Raw genomic sequence first — 22,279 nt, forward strand, 5'->3', positions numbered from 1 at the left:
TGATGGGAAGATCTCCAAGATGCAGACATGAGAACTCGGGACCTCACCATCTGCTGGTCGGGGTTTGCGATGGGGGGTCTAACCGATTTGCTAACATGATGAGTTATCACCGTGATTGAAAAATAAGTCGCGACCACTAACGTGCAAGACTTATTATCATCGCCCAGGCAATCATCCCAGAACAGAGTCATTGTTTGACAGTATGCACTAAAGTATACAACCAAGCACCATCGGTAAATCGGTTCCCGTCACGCCCGTCGCGTTTGGTTGCTCCAATCACAGCCCAATAGTGACAAGGCTTTTTCCGAAAAGACCCTGGGATTTAGCAGCTCACTTCTCCCTAAAGGCGCGAACCCCACCGCAAAAAGGGTCGTACAACAGCATATTTCCAGTGTGAGAGAGACAGAGAGAATCCTCAACGAACACAAAGTCTTTGGTGGGAGATACCAAACAAGGACAATAGCAGCTTCAGATTTGATGCCTGTCCCACCGGCAACGACCCGCCTTTAGGATCCGGCGAAGCAATTTTCTTTTCTGGGGACTATAACCCAACCTACCGTAATCCTCGCCGTTAGCTCCGGGGCCCTGGTATGGCACGATATTCCGTACTCGTATGCCCGATGCCCAACGTTCACCCTCGCCTACCATTCTGGAACAAAAGACAGGTGTGAACGTGTAGTTCGGAGAAAGATTGGCATACGCATAAAATTCAATCCTTGTTATCAAGCTCTCTGATTGCTGAACATTTGCCCCTGAGCTTCATAATCGCAGAAAAAACAGCTGGAAATCACAAATCCAGGCACGCTGGGCTAGGTCCATATCCATTTGTTTAGCACTCGACGATCACTGGACAATACGTACACTACTCGACCTGCATACGAGTTTCTGGGAGGCTTGGCTTGGCTTGGGGGGTCCCTCGAGAATTGCCAGGTTCTGTCGGTTTTCTTTCTTCCTTTTATTCTTCCTCAACCGTCTTGCCACGGCATCCCTTATCGTGTTTCTTGAGCTTGGTACTTGCACGCACCTTTTCTCCGTCGGCGAGAAGGAAACCTACAAGAAAGTCAAACAACATCCCTAAGCCAAGCACTTGCTCATGCAAGCAGCGCATCAAATCTCCGTGGGTGTCAGAATTCGTTACAAGACAAGACAGCAAACAGATCCACAAGGATTCCCCAGCTTTTCCGCCTCGGTCTTTACTTAGCTTCCCGTCACCTTTCTCAGTGTCGGATAGGCTGACGACGAATATCAACGGGCAAGGGAGGGAAAAAAAAAAAAAAAAAAACCAAGTCAATCGAAAGTCTTTGAAAAACCTCAAACAGACAGAGAAAAGAAGATCTATGACCACTTTCGCGCCTCGACAGCCTACCTACCTAGGTAGAGTATCAATCAACTTTATAACCAATCCGGCTCACTAAAGGTTCAGGCGACGCCTCTCCCGTGTTCCGCGACAAAAGGCCTGCTAACAGAGACGCTCAACACGTTTAATTTGCCTCCAATCAACCCAAGTCCCTCACTCTCTCACTTTTTAACCCCGCGCCAACGTCCGTATCACCTGCAACCCAAGGAAGGCGACCAAACAAACCCCCCCAGCGCCCGCCCCAAGGAAAAGCACAGGCAGAATTGGAGAGCGTGGTTCGACTCGAGCCAACAACAGTCGAGTCGACAGCCCAAGCCCAGCAAACGCGCGACGGACGGGCAGAGAAAGAGAGAGAGAGAGGAAAGTTGGCATCGATTATTGTTTTAACATACCAAAACGCATATTCTTCCCACCATACGCTATTTTGCCCTTTTTTTCTTTCTTTCTTCTTTCTCGTCCCCCCCAACCGTCAACGGGCCAATTCCTCAAGCTCGACTCCTGCGCCGACACCGTGATCAAGTTCATCGCCGCCAATTATGAAACATACTCATGGTGGAGAGCAACAGGAACACGGTAAGTCTTTCAAAGACGAGCCACAGGGCCAAATTGGTCCAGGAGAGGCAGCAGAAGCACCAGCACCAGCACCATGAGGAGGACCGCGATAGCGACGCAGTGTATCCCTCATCTTGCTGCAATACTATGCAAACACTAACACGTTTACTCTACCGAAGGCGCCGACACCGAGAACGCTAGATACGATGAAGAGCCGCAACGAGGACGGGGCCGGAGCAAGCTCTCGACGCCTCTACAGATCCCCAAGAATCGTAGTGCCGGTAACCTCGCCGTCGTGTCCGAGTCGCCGGTCCGAGAGGGCGAGTCCCTCGAGCGTTCGGACTCGAGGATTCGATTCTCCTTCGATGCCGGATCAAGTGTTGATTATGACTCTCTCACAAGGTGCGAAACCTTTTTCCTCGGTGCCCATCTATTTACTACTGGTTGCTCCTCGTGAACAACCCTGCGATCCTCCCGCCGCCCTAGTCCTTCGTGTCACGTCACATGGCTGTGCATCACAACCTCTCGGGGTCAGCTTTTGCTGACTGCTAATCTCACCCTGACCTGACTGCCTGCTTGCCTGCCTGCCTGCCTGCCTTTGCACTGTTCTCGAAAATCTGCTTGGATGACCCTGTTGAAAATCTGAATTGTAATATTGACACGATGTGAATAGGTCTTCCCTTATGACGGATCATGACCATGGCCTTGGCCCGTCCGGTCTGCGACGAATTCGGCAGAATCATCCCGTACGCGCTCCAACCCTTCCCTCATCTGCCGCCTCCTCTCGAAGTCCCTCAACTAGTCTCGCGAGGACGGCTTCCCTAGTAATGATGATGTCGCCTACCAACCAAACCCCAATGTCCGCCGGTCCCAGCTCTCCGAGTTTCACAGAGGACCTTTCTCGCTTCCCTTCTGAATCTCTCCACTCGTTTTCGTTCGCCCACCAGTCTGAGGACTTTATACAAAATCGACAGAGTGTTTTGAAGCGGTCTATAGAATTCATGAAAGACCGCATGGGCTGGGCTGTTTCGCATAATGCTGCTATAGCAAGTGCCCAAGCAAGAGTGACGGGTGATGTTGAGACGCAAACCATGCTTGATCTTTTGGCCAAGGCACAGCTTTTGGGTGCCGGTAATCTTCCACATCAGGACATTGATTCGACCTTTGTGCCTGGTCCCCTAACTGGCCCAGCCGATGTATCCGGGCAGAATGTATTCGAAAAGGACTTCATCCCAAGAACGCACAGCCCAGAGTCCTTCTCAACGCCCCTCGTCTCTCCCTCTGATGCAAGGTCGCCACGTATGGAAAGTCTGTCAGTTGTCAAATCGACCGAGAGCAATATATCCCCAAAAACAAAGTATTTGGAGATTGCCAAGGAACCGTCAGACTCGGAGAATTCATCGCGAACACCCACGAATGAAAGCGCAACGACGGCAGGAACTTCACCTCCAATCTCGACGAAGCCAATTCTCAAGAGGACGTATACCGACGTGGCACCCATGTCCATGCAACAAAAGCTCTTGGACGCTCTTTCGCAGCCCTACGTGGCTGGACAACAACCGTCATACCCCGATGTGTTGATCTCGCCTACGATACCACCACATCGTGGTCCCTCGTCCCTAAGCATTCCGGGTAGCCTAAGTTCGTCTGTCCATGGTCATACCACTCGATGGGTTCCCGCAGCACAGGCCATCTTTACAACAGAATCCAAACCCCCGTGGACGATTCTGGCAGCAAATGACCTAGCATGTCTTGTATTCGGTGTCACTAAAGCCGAAGTCCGGAAGATGGGCATATTGGAAGTTGTACAGGAAGAACGGCGGGCATGGCTGGAGAGCAAACTGAAGGGCATTGATACAGATGAGCTTGTTCAGGTACCAACTCCGAAGAAAGCAGCCAAACCACCACCAGTTTCGAGTGGCTCGGCTCTGCTAGGTGGGCGAGGCGGGATAACAGCTCAATTGCTGAGCAAGCCGAATTCTCGAGCACAACCACCCAAGGCACCTCCGCTACGTGCGCAGACTGTTCACAGCGGAGATGTGACTCCTTCGAAGCCGCGAGCTTTGGCGAACCACAATAGCACAAAATCTAGAGGAGTTCTGCTTTGTGGCGATGTGGTTCCGATACAAAAGCGTAATGGCGCAACGGGTGCAGCAAGCTTATGGGTCAAGGAGAAGCGGATAGGGCTCATTTGGGTTCTCGAGGAAATTCATGAAGACGTGGCGTTTATCAAGCTCGACGAAGAGGGCATTGTGACCAAGATCTCGGGCGAAACGGCACCGATATGGGGGGACAACTTGATTCAACCCGGTATCGATATCGGAAAGCTGATTACGCGGATCCCTCGTCAAGGTATTGATCCTAGAGAAGGCGCTATTGACTATGCACAGATTGCGAGGCGCAAGTACTTCACCTGCCGCAACAGTAACAAAACAAACATACCAGCTACTGTCGTACAGACTAGAGGCGAGACGGAGCTACGGGTGTCGAGCTTCCCCCACATTGCTGGCATTGTTGTTGTGGAAACGGGCTCGCTGCATATCAAGAGCTCGAACTCAGTCTTCTGCGGGGCTTTATTTGGGCACGAGAAGCCCGATGGTCTTCACATTAACAATCTTATTCCCGACTTTGACAAGATTATCAACACGCTGAAAGAGCAAGAAGGCGTCCAGTTCCAAGACGGCATCGTCATCCCAGAGCACAACTTCAGAAAGGCAGCAGCATTCTACGCGGTTCGTGCAGGCAGACCAGACGCTCCGACCAACTTTCTAAACCCCGAAGGCCTACCTGCTAAACACAGGGACGGCACAGAGCTGAAGATCGACGTCCAGATGCGCGTCGTCAAGAGTGAAAAGAGAGCCAAGAGTGAATCTGGCGGAAGTGACGACGAAATGTCTTCGTCCGAGGAGGCCATCACATTCAGCGAACCGGAGCTGGTCTTTGCACTGTGGATCACATACTCGAGACATCTACACGCACCGAGACTTCCTTCCATTGCCACCAACGATTCACTGCTCTCCACGGCAGAAACACCATTACATCAACCATCCCCGGGTCAGACTCCCGCACGCTCGCCGCCTCGCGAGGTCAGTTCTGATAATGACGAGGAAGAGGACGACAAAGACGGCCTTGACCAAGAGCGCCAAGGCAATGAGAAGGAGTCGAGAAAAGTATCTACCGCTTCAGCTCTGACGACGCAACTAAAGAATATGGCAATCAACGCCACGGCAAAAATAACCGGAGGGGCAAAGACCGATGAGAAGACTGCCAAATCAGCTCAAGCCGTACCCAAAGTTGTTGAACCTCACACCGGCAAAAAGACAATTGATGATTTTGTCATCTTGGAGGATATGGGACAAGGCGCCTATGGTCAAGTCAAGCTTGCTAGATACAAGCAAAACGGTGGTAGAAAGGTCGTCTTGAAGTACGTCACAAAGAAGCGGATTCTGGTGGACACGTGGACCCGAGACCGAAAGTTGGGCACAATCCCCCTAGAGATTCATGTGCTCAACTATCTACGAAAGGATGAGCTCAGACATCCAAACATTGTTGAGATGGAAGACTTCTTTGAAGATGAGACCAATTACTACATTGAAATGGCTCCTCATGGTTTGCCTGGCATGGATTTGTTCGACTACATCGAGCTACGAGCCAATATGGAGGAACGAGAATGCCGGAGCATATTTGTCCAAGTCGCGCAGGCTGTTCACCACCTTCACACCAAGGCGAATGTAGTTCACCGGGACATCAAAGACGAGAATGTCATCCTAGACGGGGAGGGGCATATCAAGTTGATTGATTTCGGAAGTGCAGCATACATCAAGAGCGGGCCATTTGATGTATTTGTTGGCACAATTGGTGAGTTTATGATCGCAACATCCTAACCAGCTGGATCGCGCTAACAAGATATCAGATTACGCGGCCCCCGAGGTCCTTGCAGGAAATCCCTATGGCGGCAAAGAACAAGACGTATGGGCTCTGGGAATTCTGCTCTACACCATCATCTACAAGGAGAACCCCTTCTACAGCATTGACGAAATTATGGATCGAGATTTGCGGGTACCTTATACGATCAGCGACGAGAGTATCGACCTCGTCCGCTGTATGCTCAACCGAAACGTGTCTCAAAGATACACGATCGACCAGGTCATCAACCATCCTTGGTGTCAGATGGAGCTTTAGAGATACATGTATTAAAAGCAGATGGGAAATGCAAGACGAGAGAAAAATAAACGATGGAAAGAAGCATTAAGGGTCTGGGACGACAAATGAGGACAATGGACAACCTAGGGCAAGACGTTTTTGGTGTTATGATACCCTCAAGAGCTTTTTACAATTTGGCCGCATACTATTGAACTCAGTAGAACACCAAAGAGTCATGGGAGTTGGACAGTTTTGAATTTTCAGCACGCGGGCGTGGAGTTGGAAGACCTGGGTTCGTGGCATCATTCAGGTTCGGATAGACGGCAAAAGATTTATCCTGCATACCTACACAACATAAAAAAGGAAGAGTCAGTTTTCTGTTGGATTTGTTCAAGGAGCATGAAATAGCTATGAAATTCCAGCAGACAAGCCAAAACCACGGAAGGCCAAATCTCGATGAAACGTGCCAGCTTTGACAATATACAATATGACAGATGGTGATAAGGCAGCTTTCACGTGGACAATGGAAAGAACAAGGCATAGTTTCCTTCACATTATTGGCAGAGACGCAGTTGCACCAAAAGTGATGCACAAAGAAGCAGACAAGAGCTTGGAAATAATGCCCGGGCGAGAGGCCAGTGTTCTGAATAAGTCTGTGGCGTGACAATACATTGTATCTTGGTAATCGTTTGTCTGCCTCCTTTGAATGGTTTATAACATATAAACTGGTCCATTCCCAGGCTTGTCTCGATGAAAGGTTTGAACGGCACTCATCGACACGTCTCTGGGGAGCAAGCCTTCCCTACTTGACGAAACACCATACTTCTTCATATCCTTCTATTTGTGTATTCATTGGGCTTTGAGAGCTCATCCCTACCCTTACAATATTTTCAGATAACCATGGCGCCAGCCAACCTATCGCGAGGCTTTGCGGAAAAGCGAAACACAACCCAGGAACCTAAGACTGGCCTGTACGCTGGTATCATTCTGGGCATTATACTGGCCATTGTTGTGGTATACTTTATCGTTTCTTGCTGCCGGAGAAAAGGAAAGGAGAGTCACAAAAGTAGCCATGGTCACAAACACCATCATCAAGATAACCCACAACACAATAACCACCATCGCCACCACCATGGCAAACTCCACAATACCAAGATCGAGGAGGATACGGCCAGAATACCGAAGCTGCGGATGCCTCTACCTGTCGTGACGGCTGGCAACGACCAAGTGGTCCGCTCCGTGCCACGGAATAGTAGCAGCAGCAGTAAACCGTCCTCGGCACCGTCCTCGCGCAAGTCGAGCAGAAGAAGCTTGGACCGATCCTACGCTGCCCGCGCCGCCCGCTTGCACCGGCACCAGCAGCAGCAGCAGCAACAACACAATAAAAGAGGTGAGTCCCCAGCCATTGGGCCGCGCTCCTCCAGTCGTCGCGCCGCGGATACGCATCGCGAGCGCAGTCACCGCCACCAACGCCAAAAGAGAGGCTCCTCGGCCGCCCCGCGACGAAGTGACTCGCTGGGCTGGCCTCTGCCGCGCGTGGTCGTGACAGACGTTGAACCACACAAGAAGAAACCCTTTGTGCGGGCCCAGATTCGGCCTCCTCCTTCTGCTGCTGCCGCCGTCGCCGGTGGTGGTGGTGGTGGTGGTGCTTTATCTGCACAGCAACTGCTCACGATACCTCGGAGGGAACTCCGACGGACGGAAAAGTTTAGCATGACACGATCAGAAAGGGGAGGTTGGGTAAGTGACGACGAGGAGGAAGAAGACGAGCTTGATCATCGAAGCAGCTATGTCAGTGGTGCCTCTTCGGGAATCTGTGATTATCTCAAACTTCTCAATTCGTCGCCTTCGCCAGAGGAACAGGTCAAGAGAAAGGATAGCAAGCGCAGTCCTACGCCGCGGTTGCCGGCGCTGGATGTTAGTTCCAAGTTGAGTCTTGAGATGTATGATGATGACAAGTACCGTATTTGATTATGAATTATTGTATGGGATAGAATCAATAGACAAAACCGTCTTGCGACTACAGGTGAGTTTGCTAGACTAAATCGGCTATAATTAGAAATTGGTATTCTGGCATATCATTAATTCCATCTACATGTTTTGATTCTTTGCATTTCTGTGAGTAGGCAGTCATTGAAGCAATTATGAAGAGAATTGAGCATTGAAATCGGATTGCCAAGAAGATTGCGATTTTCAAGAACAAAGCAGATCCCAACTCTTTGTTCCCAATTTGTGATTTCGAGTAGTAAGCTGACCGCATAATGGAGCTGCCAAATAACTCTGTTATTGCACCAAGAGCTCCAAGGCTTTCTTGATACCCGGAAGCATATCCGCGAGACCAGTTGAATTGGTGGCTGGCAAGATGCCTGACCAGAAATGACATGTCATCTCACATCCTTCTCCTACAATGACACTGTTTCAGCTCCTCTCGCAGGTTCTTTCCAGTCGCGTCAGCTGTGCTTGATCAGAACCCTTGACCCCAGGATGAGATGGGGAAACAGTATGAAGATAAGCGAGATCTCGAAACGTATCGGATCTGGGACTGGATCGGAGAAATAACTTGAGCCTCAATGCTGATCATTGTCTCGGTCCCCAGCTCGACATGGGTTCTAAAGGAGAGAAAGACCCTCCCTCCCGACAACAATAGAAAATCCTCTCGCTTTCGGGGCGCTTTCCCCTTGATATGACAGGTCGAGAGCGGCCCGGACATTCGTTTCGCGGAGGGTTACAGTCCTGCAGTGTAACAGGAGCCCGAGGTCCTGGGTCCTTTTGCGATTACGAATATGACGATCATCATGGGGATTGCCGATTGTCTTCTTTACAACCCTCCTCATACCGAGGCCGTGGAAATGGTAAAAACCATGTCTGACCTCTAGGGGTTACCCTGAAGATCGCTTTTCAGCTGCGATCAATTTGGCTAGTTAGGCTTGGCTTGGCTGCCTCTCTTTGGGATTAGAGTCGATGATTTTGCTTTGCTATTATTATTATTGTTGTTGTTGTATTATTGAAACCGAATGATTACTAAACATGCAAGCAAATCGTTCGAGTCCATTTACCAGATATAGGAATCCGGAATACGATCATTAGCAACTACTTACATCAATTATGTGTTTTTGTACTGGGGTGTTTAAATCGACAGACATAATAATTCACGTGACTTGTTGAGTATGCAGGTCTCTCTGTTACATGGTCAGCTTCTTGGTGTTTTTGTGGCAGTTGAAGATGTCTGTAACGGATACCTGCCTACCACTACCAGAATCACAGCAGAAATATACGGGGATTTTAGTTGGCTTAATCCATGTGGTGGGGAACCGAGGTTGAGTGTCCGACACAGACTCTCACGTGAGGGGGTGAATCAATCGCACCCTCTTCTTACCTTGACCAAAGCCAGCCACAACATCTTGCTTCCTGACCCCGAATCAATTTGCTTTGTCATCCTGCATCTCCAAACGTCTCAGGTGCATTATTACCTCTTTTCCCCCTATTTGCTTGGCACTTACCTTCAGAGTTTTGCTGGCTTCGGCTAAGGTGGCGCTGCTCTCTTCCCGACTTTGGGCCTTGCATACTCACTATCATCCTTGAAGGAAACGCAGCCTTCACCGTCTCGAGGAACAATTAAAAGTCAATTTGCCTGCCTGTTTTTGTCGCTTCTTCATCTCTGCTGTAGGGAAGCTGAGAGAGCTGCCAGCATTGCCGAGATGTCACTAGAGGTCATCTACGTAGTCCGCCATGGGGTAGGTTGGTTGCATTTCTAGGCGCATCATAAGTAGCATTCTTGCGCCCCTGAAGCCCCGGCTTCAATATCCGGACGTTTGGCAACTCTATCTCGACGTCTTACTCCCCTTTCGAGTGGGATCCCCCTTTTCCCAAGCTCCCTCGTGTGCCAAAGCCAGGCGCCACTCGGGTAACGCCCTCACATCTCCGGATGAGCGACTGCTGACATGTACTGTCAGTTCCGTTCATCGTTTACAGTCGACCCGACTACGGGCGTCTACACAGCAGGCATCCTATCTCCCACAGGCATACCCACGGATCCTCCCCTGACGTCGTATGGAAAGGAGCAGGCGAATGAGCTGGCAGATTACCTTCTAAACATTGACCCGCCTGTTGATCGTATCGTCTCTAGTCCGTACTACAGGTGCCTGCAGACGATCGAGCCATTTGTAGTGAAGCGTAATGAAACCAGGGCTGTCTCGACAAAAGACGCCCAGGGCGCAATAGGCTCTGCAGACGACTTGGCAAAGATTGAGGTAGAGTCGGGTATTGGTGAATGGTTTGGTCATGCTCCTTGGGAACATCCAGCTCCTGCGCCTTTGGGCCAACTGCGGAAGCTGTTTCCCGATATTGATGACAGCTATCGCTCCCTGGTGACGCCACCCAGGAACGGCGAGACTCTTGCGCAGCTGCATGATCGAGTTGCCACTGCCGTAGACCGCATTGTAACACAGTGTGATCGTGAGGGCAAGAAGGCGGTGGTGCTTTGCACACATGCAGCTGTCGTGATTGCATTAGGCAGAGTTCTCACAGGAAATATGCCGGATAATGTCGAAGTGGAGGACTTTGCTGCATATACTTGCGGACTAAGCAAATACCGGCGGAGAACAGGTCAGTTCAACCTCTACACCCAGGGGAATCCTTGCCGCAAACCAACTCGGTGAACGAGCAAAGGGCACGCCTTGATACTGACCGCACATTCAGGGGTCACGCGCTCCGAGAGTCTTGATCAATCGGCTTTGACGGAGATACCAGAGTGGAGGGGAGGAATCGGCATTAGCGGCGGCTGGACGTGCGAGGCGGACTCTGATTGTTCTTTCCTCAATGGAGGACCAGAGAGAGGCTGGTGAGTATTAGCGACGGTATTTCTGTGACTTGCAGGATTGCTTCTTCGTCACATGACCCCAGCCCACACGTACAAGTTTGCTAACGATACAAAATTCAGGCGGTTCGCAGGTGATGAGTCCTTCAGCGCTGTCGAAGGTCACAGCCTGGCAGGATCTGGAGCCGGTCTGGGAGTGGACGTCGAAGGGCCGGGATCCAGGGCAAGTAGAAAGCAGCAACAACAACAATCAGCGATCTTGGACGCCTCTAAGCTCTAAACAGATATGGGAAGAAAGCATCGAGGGGTTACGAGGATATCTAGGATCAATTATTCTTCCGGCTCATGCCCCGTAAACACTAACGCCGCAATAGACCAACTATTGGAATCATTGTTTTTCTTCTCCTGCTTTCTGCTCTGGTCGTTTCCCCGAGTCCTCTGGAATGTTGCGCTAACCAAACGGCTGGCTTGCTCATCTTATGCACGATTGTATGAGATGTATCAGGTCTATCCATGTCCATGCTAGGACGGTCTCGCGCTGAACATGGATGGTACGTCAGAGAAAAACAAAGGACCTGAACTCGGTACGAGTCACCTTCGGCCAATCATTGTGACCGGACACCTTCCTGCGCAAATCTGATCCTGGATTCCAGGGTCTGACTGAAGAAAAAGAAAAGAGTCCCCCCCCCCTCCCTCCTCCTCCTCAGATGCACAGATTTACAGATCGCTTTCACCGAGCAGGATCTGACGCCCCCCCTTTACGCCCGATCTGTCATCAGGATCTTGTTTTTAACTCACCACAGCGCTGAACGGTTCCTAGCGCCCCCTCCCCCCCATCAATTAGCCGTCGATGCCGAGAGGAAAAAAGTTCTCTGCATGAATCCTTCTCTGGCTTGGCATTGGGGGTATATACTATACAGACGCATCTCTGGCACATTCTCTCACGGCCGAGCAAGTGATGCCGGCTGCGGCGGGAGACGGGACATCTGTGCCGGAGATTGGGCGTGCAAGGTGCCACGGCAGATCTCAACCCGATTTTTCTTGGAAGAAAGACCAACCCGTTCATTTTACTCTATTTTGCCATCCATTTATTTGCCTTTCCTCTCCTCTCCTCTCCGCTATGATAATTAAAGTTTCCGCCAGCAGCCCCCAAAAAAAAAACGATTTCCCACACTTATCCCCCTGATGAATATGACGGTATTTAGAGTTTAATCGGGCATTAGCACCTAGTTTGACAAGTGGTGTGACGGGACGACGGCCTGGGGTTTGTCTTGTGTGGAGTCTTGTGAATGTATTTGCTTTCCTGGTCCTCGTGGCTACAAGGCTCGTAAGCCGTGGCTTCAGTCTTGCAGGAAGTGATCGGCAGGCTGATTTTTTCCCTCTCTCTCCCGGACCCTTGGAATTTCTACGACTTTCGTTTCTATCGACTTATTGACTGGAGGAAAAGACGGATATGGTATTGGTTTCCTGGTACATTCACCGGCAATTGAGAAGAGGAAAATATTGCGAGTCCCTGCCACGGTGAATCCTCTCAGCTCCGACATGTAAGGTACTTGATCTCGGTATGATAAATCGGTCAAATGCCCTTCCATGGGTATGCCAGTCTCTAGAGAAGTATTGGGTGGGCGGGGAGGGGAACACAAAAGAAGAAAACCGATCTGTGGCTGCTATTCTCAAACATGCGGCTGAGTATGGTACTTTGGTTGAACGAAGGGGGGGCCCGGGAATATGATAGTTCTGTTTATTTTTTGGTCTTACAACAAGAGAGGCGGACGCACTACGTTAGTTATGAACGGCATGTATGATATAGTATGTATTTTTGCAAGCATATGTATTATCCAAGACTTTTTCTTGCCTGCCCTGCCAAAGCCGCTTCCTAGCCTACATTAGCCAAAAGTAGCAATCCGTGCCGTTGCTTTTTTTCTTTTTCCTTTTCTCTTTTATTTGTTGTTTGTTTGCTTGTCTTTCTTATTGGGCTTCATATTGACCGTGATGGACAAATGCAATAGTCCCTAATGCAATGCAACACTACACCACACAACAAGCGCCACTCCCGCCGAGCCCCCTCCTTTCATGATGGAGAGTCCGCCAGCTGCGTCACTTTTTCACACTCGCCATGTATATATGTATGGCTTGACGCGGGACTTGCCGTGTTTGGATCTGATCAGTAGTATGATTAGTAAACAATATCATTTTGTGTAGGCGCGTGTGTTTGTGTAGTATGTATGGTGGTGGGAGTTTTAGGAATGCAATCAATGTAGTTGCAATCAAGGCACGGCAGGCAGGCAGGCAATGGACCGACCCGCAACACAACAAACGGGGCAATATGACCCGTCCCTCGATTTCAGGGCAGGCATCGTGTGTGTCTGTAAAATCTAGGTATGTACCTAAGCTGCAGATTGCAGATTATCTGTTCAAGACGCAAAGAATAGATATCATATCAAGTGGTGATCTTTTCATATCGATTTACTTTCTTTACATGTGTCCTTTCCCCCCCTCCCTCTTGACAAGCAATGTGAAAGCCGTGTATACGTTATATGGTAATATGTATGTGAGATGCACTATGATGAGCTATGATCTTTTTTCTTTTCTTTTCGCCTACTTAATCCATTAATGTATAGTGTCGCGCATCTACCTAAACTAGGGCTGCCGATCTTTCTTACCCCGGAAAATTCGGGTTAAAAGTGGATGTAGATGAAAAGAGTAGAAGAGATGAGATTTGCTTCTTTTTAGTGAGCCCTCCCAGGCAGAATGTCTTGCCGAGAACGCCCAGACGAAAGAGAAGATAAAGTGCAAGTAGATGGATGGTATACACACTGCGCTGAAACAAGAATAGCGCCGGTAATAATGGCAATCAATCGGGGATCCGAGCCGCCTGAGATGTCCCTCTCGCGCCTCCCAGGCTGCCTACCTAGCTAGACACATGCATGTAACAATTTCGGCACGGTCATAAAAATTTGTTTGGAAAAAGTGACTGAAAGAGGGCTGACAGAGCTGGGTGATATTCAATGCAACGGGGGAAAGAGAGAGAGGTAGGATTGGGGAATTGGGGATTGAGAATGGATGGGCAGGTAGCTGATCGGGTCGCCGCCCGGCTCTGGAATGTGGCCATCCAATGGTTTGGTCTTGCTTACACAGTCTGAACCGAAAAGAAACAGGGTAGTAGAGATCAGCAACTTCCCCCGGGAGGTAACTATATACTCTCTTGTCTAATCGTATACGGCACCCAATGAGAGATGACGAAGATGATTCCATACACGTACATTTTCCAAGGAATACTTGCTGGGACACGACCAACAACTTGGCTACAGCAAAGCAGATTTGGGGAGGCAGAATCAAGGACCGAGTCCAGAGCCGAGGTGTTGCGGGCCGATGGACGAAAGACTTCTCGCTGGCTGGCAAGGACGGCGGCGGGGGGGCCGGGAGGGTGGGAGGGGATTGAATTGGAAGGGAAAATGTTCAGTTGGTGCGACTTGAGAATATCGAGAGAGTCTGGACCGACGACCCCCCACTCTGAGAGGCTGCAACCAATTATACGGCTTTAGGGCCCCCAAAAACTCTGGCCGCGCTTAGACAATCAATTTCAGCGAGAGACAAAAAAGAAGCAGCAGCAAGGAGATAACCACCAAGACAAGAAGCAGACCCTTGTTGCCGCTCGCGCGCGCGCGCATAAAAGTGGTGCATGTATATATTATTGTTGTATGAAAATAATTCAGTTGTTTTCCACATTGCACTTTTTCTTCTTCTTTCCCCTTGTTGGCAAGCAAGAATAGTGTGTGGTCGATGCTTTTCCCGTGTTCCGCGAAGACGCCAGTAATTAACGTCGTCGCTTGTGGTTAGTAGCTGATGTTTTAGCGACTGGTCACTACTGACTAGGGCTTTTAGTAGTGGTACGTTGTAAGTAACTACATTCAAGGCCGCACAGTTTTTATTAGGAGATTGGAGCAGACTGCAAACCACGAGCTACAGATTCGGTCATAGCTAGTACTTGGGGTATGTATAGCCCCTGTAAAACTAGAGTTGCATCTACTTTCACAACTTGTATACTTCAAGAGAAGATAGAGTGGGAAGGGGGGGGATATAATAGAAAGAGAGAGATGCAGCAATCCACAGTAGATAATCTATCCACTGAAATGATCAAGCGCCTTGCCCATAGATGCAGAGAACAAATCAAACCTTGTTCTGACATTTTTTTTATTCTGGGTCCCCTTGTTTTCCGTCTCGACATTACAATTTGCCCCGCCGTGACAAGTCCAACATTAGCAATACCGCCAGACAACCCAGTCAACACCAGCATTCGGAGGTTCTTCGAGGGCTCCCCCAAGTCATGAAGAGACGAAAAAAAGATCCACACGTCCCCGTCGGACATGCCCAGAATACCCTCTCCGTCAAGTCCAGCCAAGGTCAAGCTGGAACCTGGAAGCTGGCGGATGCGACTCCGGGCTACGGACGGTCCACGGAAAACGGATACAGTGGCCCTTTTTGAACGTCGATGCTTTGGTCGCCCGGGGGGTCCCCTCCTTTGTCGACTACCAACCCCATCGCCGTGCTACCTATGTACTATCTCCTCCCAAGGTAAATGGTCTCCCCCCTCCCCTCCCATGTACGTACATGTTGTAACATGTCGACCAGACAAAGAGAAGGATCCATTTTATCTCCCTAGGCGCTCCCTGGGGGCCCCTCTCTCCGGTTTACCGTCCCCTCCCCTACGAGTTATGTCTGCACCTCGCAAATGTTCCATGATACCATTGGCTGATCTGACCCGACAGTCTGGTTCTCTCTGCAAAGAGTTTCTGCAATCACACAACAAAAATGCAGCACCCCCCCTGCCCCAAACTGCCCTGTCACAGTGTTAACAAGACATGATCTGATGCTCACAAGGTATCCTTCCATTTCGTAGCCCTTCTACCTAGCTTCTCTGGCGCTTTGCCTCTCTAGCCTCCTCCCATATCCTCGTCTCCTTCTCTCTGTCCTTGGATCCTTCTTGTTACGCCCCCCCCTCGAACTTTGGCAATGGAAAGATGACAGAAGAAGAAGAAGAAAACAAGATCGATAAGTTTGTTCTCTATCCGTATTCTTACTAGGCTGACGGCTATAGTCAATCGGCAAGGCAAGTCCCTCAGTCAGCCAAGTAAGTGGCTATAGCTAGCACGGCACTAAGACACACAACTCATCCCTGGCGTCTTTGCTTCTTTTTCAGCACAATGGCCATTAATCCACAAAACTGCCGTAACAGGCCATGTTTGTTGTTACTATGTACCTTGGGTATGAATAATGTTATTATGGGCGTTATTGTTCTCATTATTAGCTGTCTCTTCCGCTCGTACGCTAGGACGTCTTGGTTATTAGTCTACGTAGGCAGTTATTACTGGACCATCAAACTGCTCTGCTGTCACTACCTACCTACACAAGACCCATAATCGTGATTGCCAACCGTACTCGGCAATACCTCTTGCTTGCTACTTGCTTGCTTGATTGCCTGCTCTCTCTCTCTCCATCGTCTACTTTTGAACAGTGCATTCGGCACGGCAGACTTGATGGGACACGTCCAGGATCGACCTACCTTTACCACATGCATCTAAGTATACCCCCCCTCCCCCCCTTGCAGTCTATGCTGTGGATAGGACCGGGCTGACTGCCGCCCATTTGCCCATGGTTGTTGTCAAATCTCGAGGCTTTCTCTTCGCTCTCACTACCTTAATGTATCCGCTCTCGTGCTGTGCCGCCGCCTACACAGTACTAGAGGCTGGGAACACACACACATTCCTCCCCTTTGCTCTGCTCATCTTCTTCTTGACCTTGTGTGTGTTTGAGGCATCACTCATCGTAGACTCAACACTACTAGAAAATAAGCAAGACAAAAGAAAAAAAAAATCAATCGCTCCAGCCCTGTTTCTATTTCCTCTACGGCTAAAGGTCTTGTGTCACCTACCTCGAGACGTCACCTACTCCAGAAAGGACCCTGGATCGACAAGACAAGGAAACCTCTTTCTGCTTGTACTTCTTGTACCCCCGACTTATGCAGCCACATAACGCATAGGGTGGAAATTTGTTCTTCTTCTTCGTCTTCTTCTTCGTCGCCGTCGTCGCTGCAAAACGCCCCCCGGGTACATTACCTCCAGGGGTCTTCTTGCCGGGTGTCCGTGTGTATTCTGGGCCTTTTGCAGAGAGCGACGATCCCGAATCATACCTCTTCAGTAGATTGGATCCTCTCAACCGGGTCTCTGTTGGTTGTGTATATTAAAACACGCGCATCGACACACCCCGCAGGCCTAACAACTCGACATCCACCTGGCCTGTTGTACTTCTTCTACCTATGACTCTAGCAATCACTTACTGGTTTAACTGACGAGCACACCCATCCTTGATAAATAATCCGTCGCTTGGTTTCTTTACCCCATGATTGGCATCTTCGTGGTAGAGACCTCCCCTTTCTGCCTGTCATCAAAATCTCTGTGACACCCCTCATTCTTCTCAATCGCCAGCTTATTTGACCCGACCACCAAGACGTTATGGTGTTGGCATATGGACAAGATACTAGGAGTATGGCCAGTGTCTCCACCCAACAAGCTAAAACACCGTCTTTGCGACTCCCTATCCGTTCGTCAGACTCTCGGACATCACAACAAACTCGACACTACCCCTCAAGATTAGAATGGAAGCATAGCCCTCCGTCTTCATCATTGACTAACGACTCTTCTCTACGATCGCCAACCAATTCGTGCTGCTCGCACGACTCTTTCGCAGAGTCAAATCTCATCATGTCTAGCACAGCATCATTGCCACCATCACCACCAAGATCGCCGCTGAAGCAGGAAAACACGGACCCTCAGTTGCATACTATCCTTCCAAGGCGACCGCTTCCACAGCCAGAGACACAATCTCCATGGACCCTGGCTCCCATTACAAGGCGCGAGTCCAGCGATGGGCCTCTGCCTGGCCTAAGTAGCATACTCCAGGTGCCAAGGACACCACCAGCGTCACATCCTATGCAGGGAATCTCCCAAAGCCTGAGTACTTTCAAGCTGAGCCCATCTCCCGACCTTGCCGCCAGCCTTGACTATAGCTATGCACGCCCGTCGCGGGAGCGTTTGCCTGTAGATCCCATCAGCCATCACCTGATGGAGCAACGGCGGGAAAGAGAGAACTACCTGCAAGAGGAGATGAGGTACTCGGCGTCAGCTCAGCATACCTCTCAGCGCGTCTCACCTCCAAACATTTTAAGAACAGCAGCGTCCAACAATCGATATGCTCACCGGTACAGTCCCTATGCCTCCTCGGAGCAATTCAGCCCCAAAGACCCCGGCAGGAAAATGAGGCGAAACGATGTGCCTCATAACAATCAGAGATATGCCCAAGAAGAAAAACACTTTATCCGATACCTCAAGATTGACTGCGGTAGACCTTGGGACGACATTGAATACACATTCCAGCATGTCTTTCCAGCAGACGACATGAAGCGACGCCGCACTCAAGGTGTCCAAGGCATTTTCTACCGAGAAAACAAGGGTCTTCCAAGACTGGATCCCGAAACCAACTCTGTTGTCTACATGCCCAATGGGCACATGGCGAGCAAGGAGCTCAAGTGCAGAGAACAAAAGGCAGAAGAGACCTTGTTCATGGAATCGTCGGGAACAAACAAGCCCTTTGGTCTTCTCAATTTGTTCCCGGAAGCCGCTCTCAGCTATGGTTGGGTACGAGAGGAGGACAAGCGACGGATTGCTGGCCTCGGTAAGTCATTATTTCCAGCCGTGTAAATCATTTTACCTTTGCTAACCCATCTACCAGCGGCCCGACGACGAGAAGAAAGGCTGGCAGCTCGCAGCAGAGCCGAGCAGACGGGGTCTTTTGAAGAAATCTCGCAGAATGGGAACTGTGCCTGCTGTCTCGACTACAAGCGGGAAAAACTATCTTCTACCAGACGAGGCAGTTTGCCGGGCACTGATTGAGTCACTGGGTTGCGCACACAACATTCTGGCTCAATGTTTCTCGAGCCTACGGAAACCACGCATTTGCATCGACCGGCTACATGACCTTTATATGGCGCATTATATCATACAGACTTCTTTCTTCCTGTTCACTCACAATACCCCAGGAACCTGCAAAATCACTCTGGCGCATTATAGCTTCTTTTCTCTTTTCTTTAGCACTTTTATTGGCGTTAAATGACTTTTCAGTATATGAATAAGACCTCATGATTTGTGATGGTCACGTATCATGTACGGCTAGAACTTGCCTCGAAGCAAAGGCGGGTCTTCCACCAAGCGCCTGAGAATGCAAACGGCTTTGGGTTTTCTACAGTGAGCGTTACTGATCTTTTTCGGCATTTGATTTTTTAATGTGCCACAAAAAAAATATCCAAGTCCTGGTGACTTGAAGATTTTGAAGGAGAATTTAGAAGACGGGAATGGCGGAAATCTAGGCTGGAGAGGAACAAGTGGCACCTCAACATGAGGCATGCCGTTTGCTTTCTGGATTGTGTAAATGTTAGCATCTAATCAAAGACCTGGCCTATGATTTGGAGGTCAATATCTAAATGCTTGTAGTCGTCGCAGTCGACTTCCAACGATACCCTGAAATGAACAGAATGATTCGGTATCATAAAAAAAAAAAAGAATATCCGCTCCCTCTCTTTGGCCAAACCTGCGCGTTGAAATCCACGACCAATAGTCCAACATGAACAGACGAGCACATTCCACCTGCACTGCCATATCCCTTGGAACCCATTTCGGCCCGGCCATAACTGGTCATGGGGCGGGTAACGACTAGGCGGCCTACGCCAGGCGTATCGGCTACAAATAGACTTCACAGGGGGGGGGGCCCTCAAATGATATACATTAACAATGTATGATTGCATTTCAATTTATCATGTATGAACTGACAGGGTCCCGTCACCTGATTTGAAATGCTCTATTGGGAATAATTTGGGATGAATTCAAGAACCAACAACATTGATACATGAGGGATCAGTTTCAAGATTGGTGGAACCAGCCAGCAGTTCAGGTCTGGTCTAGCTGGGTAAAATGTAGCAAACAAGCCACCAAAAACTTTACACCTCTTTTTATCCCAACAGGAGAGGCTAGGTAGGTAGGTAGGTAGGAGCCAGCTCTGTGGCCAAGTTCTTGTCATTGCCTTGTCTATCCACTCAGCTTCCTTCGCGGCCACTTGATTTTCAGGTTTGAATAATCCAAGACTCCAACATCCGTCATCACTGGGGAACCGCTTCAAGTCGATTGACTCAAGCGCACACACACACCGAGCATGAGTACTCTCTGGGCCCAATTTCATAACGAACCACGTTTTCTCCGGGGGGTTGGGTCGTGGCGCATGTCTTTTGCCGCTCATAATGACCATCCTCTAGGTAACCACGTCACCACCACCACCACCACCACCACCACCAACAACAACAACGTCGACGACACACCCCCTTGGTTACTGTTGATCCCCTGGTACAAGTTATCCAGGGGTGGCAACAAAAATAAAATCTGCCAAGGCTAGCCTGGTACATTCTGTAATAATCAGGTGACCTCTGGAAAGAAAATACTTCCAAATCGGCGGCTCGATATTTTGACATGGAATGATTGCAGGTATTAGCCAGACTCTTCTCCATGATAGCGACTTATTCCTCTGCCTTGAGATAGAATCATGGCGGCAGTCTTACATTCATCTATTCAAATCTAAAAACTAGCCGGAAAACGATTCTCAAATAACCTCTGGCTGTGACGTAGAGGCAAAGGAGGAATAATAATGGTCTAGTATGATCAATTCGCGATCCTACAGTTACTCCGATTCCAAGGTACTTACTGCTTTGCAACAATGAGTACCATCACCATTGCGCGAATCAGAAACCAATTACCCAAAATCCACCTTCTTCGACACAACACTTGATCATTCAATGGTCACCACCGTCTTCGGAGCATCCTCTCTGGGACCAACAGGACGGAAACCAGGCTCGTCGCTTTTAGCTTGTGAGCAGTTGTTGCAACAGACCACCAAGACAAAAAGACCCTTTTCCCCGTCCCCCCTCCCGCCGGGCGACCAAGAGGAGTATCATCATCCGGACAGGAAGGAGGGAACACATTTGATTTCGAATCAATAGCTCCGTCTTGCTGCACGCTGTGACACTTTGTAAAGCTTCCGCCCAGTCGGTAACACACATGACTGGACCTGCTGTCTTTCGCGATTCCCATATCCCTTGCGTCGAGAAAACAGGCTACAGTGGCAAAGGGTAGGAAACATTACGAATACCACCCCCACCCATCTTGTACCACGACTTGTCACGAATTTGTGTACTTATCTTGGCTGTTCCGTCCGCGGCTAATGCACAGAAGGTTGAACCCTCCCTTGTAAACATGCTTCTTTTACTGGGCAAGCATCCATGTCAAGTAGCCCTCGCCTTTGCGAACCATCCCTCCCCCGAGGGTAGCACAAGACAGTTAGATTCGTTGAGCCTTATGCGCCGTATAGGTTTGAAAAGGCGCCTGTACTGTGTAGTTCGGTAAAGCACCGTCCTTGAAGAACCAACGTTGATGAACCAGATTTCCCCGAGGGACTGCATATTCTGCCTGGCTTTTATGCAAGGAGGGCAATGTCAAGGCCACATTCTAGGTCAGGCTCGACCGGGCCGCGAATCTCGAGCTTTGATGCGGTAGCGGGTTATACTTTTTTTCAAGTTGCTTAGCCCGAGAGAGGTAAGGGAGACAACACATGAGAGAATCCAAGAAGAAATTGACTGGCTAGACTCGACACTATTGACCTTGTTCAACTGCTTCCATTCGCTTTGACGAGCACACTATCGTGTTCTCTCTCTTATGCCGAATTGAGTGTTGCTAACAAATCAGGATCGCGCGTACCTTGACGCCATCTAGCATGACAAGACATAATTCTAGAAATTTTGAGGAGGCTGAAACAAGCGAGATACACACTATCATGTGCAAGACGTTGTTTGTACACCACCCGTTTTCTGTCTTTGCTGTCATGATCTGAGTCCTGTTACACGACCAAGGCCAAAAAGGATTCAACCGTGCCACATAACGATTTCTGCATGCATACTACTCACAAAAATACGATAGAGGGGGAGCAAACGACCGCCTTGATTCCTATTGGCCAGATGTTGTCCCATCGGTCTCCATGCCATGGGAGATGCCCTTCCCGCCAGTCGTCAAAACGTCAACGTCATGCACAACATCATGAACAACACATGGCCGTTATTCTGCATTGCTTGTCATAATAAAGTAGGGAAATGACTAACTATGCAGGATTCAAATTTGGGAACTTGCAGCGCAGCCTCGTCAATCTTTTCTTCCCCCAAATCATCATGACATTTATCCCCGATCCATTGACTGGAACACAAGGCTTGGCTTGGGTAATTTCGTCTTTTTGCCCAAGCCTTGTTGGCATTCAACCTTGCG

The 22,279-nt window shown here is 49.5% G+C and overlaps 4 protein-coding genes across 4 annotated transcripts; all 4 read left to right on the forward strand.

The window, feature by feature from the left end:
* Positions 1-1,893: 1,893 nt before the first annotated feature.
* Positions 1,894-6,091, forward strand: PFICI_08149 (uncharacterized protein; the record flags this gene model as incomplete). The annotated part of the gene is made up of 4 exons (XM_007836730.1): positions 1,894-1,930; positions 2,089-2,311; positions 2,583-5,767; positions 5,823-6,091. The coding sequence occupies 4 exons, from the start codon at positions 1,894-1,896 to the stop codon at positions 6,089-6,091; spliced, it is 3,714 nt and encodes a 1,237-aa protein (XP_007834921.1).
* Positions 6,092-6,952: 861 nt separating this feature from the next.
* On the forward strand, positions 6,953-8,023 carry PFICI_08150 (uncharacterized protein; the record flags this gene model as incomplete). Its single annotated transcript, XM_007836731.1, has 1 exon — positions 6,953-8,023. One exon carries the CDS (start codon positions 6,953-6,955, stop codon positions 8,021-8,023), a length of 1,071 nt encoding a protein of 356 aa, XP_007834922.1.
* Positions 8,024-9,993: 1,970 nt separating this feature from the next.
* PFICI_08151 (uncharacterized protein) lies at positions 9,994-11,148 on the forward strand (the record flags this gene model as incomplete). Its single annotated transcript, XM_007836732.1, has 3 exons — positions 9,994-10,657; positions 10,751-10,892; positions 10,992-11,148. 3 exons carry the CDS (start codon positions 9,994-9,996, stop codon positions 11,146-11,148), a joined length of 963 nt encoding a protein of 320 aa, XP_007834923.1.
* Positions 11,149-17,629: 6,481 nt separating this feature from the next.
* Positions 17,630-18,817, forward strand: PFICI_08152 (uncharacterized protein; the record flags this gene model as incomplete). The annotated part of the gene is made up of 2 exons (XM_007836733.1): positions 17,630-18,599; positions 18,657-18,817. The coding sequence occupies 2 exons, from the start codon at positions 17,630-17,632 to the stop codon at positions 18,815-18,817; spliced, it is 1,131 nt and encodes a 376-aa protein (XP_007834924.1).
* Positions 18,818-22,279: the final 3,462 nt, after the last annotated feature.

This window comes from Pestalotiopsis fici (genome assembly GCF_000516985.1).
Source record: "Pestalotiopsis fici W106-1 unplaced genomic scaffold PFICI_Scf_5, whole genome shotgun sequence".
Classification (NCBI taxonomy): Eukaryota; Fungi; Ascomycota; class Sordariomycetes; order Amphisphaeriales; family Sporocadaceae; genus Pestalotiopsis; species Pestalotiopsis fici.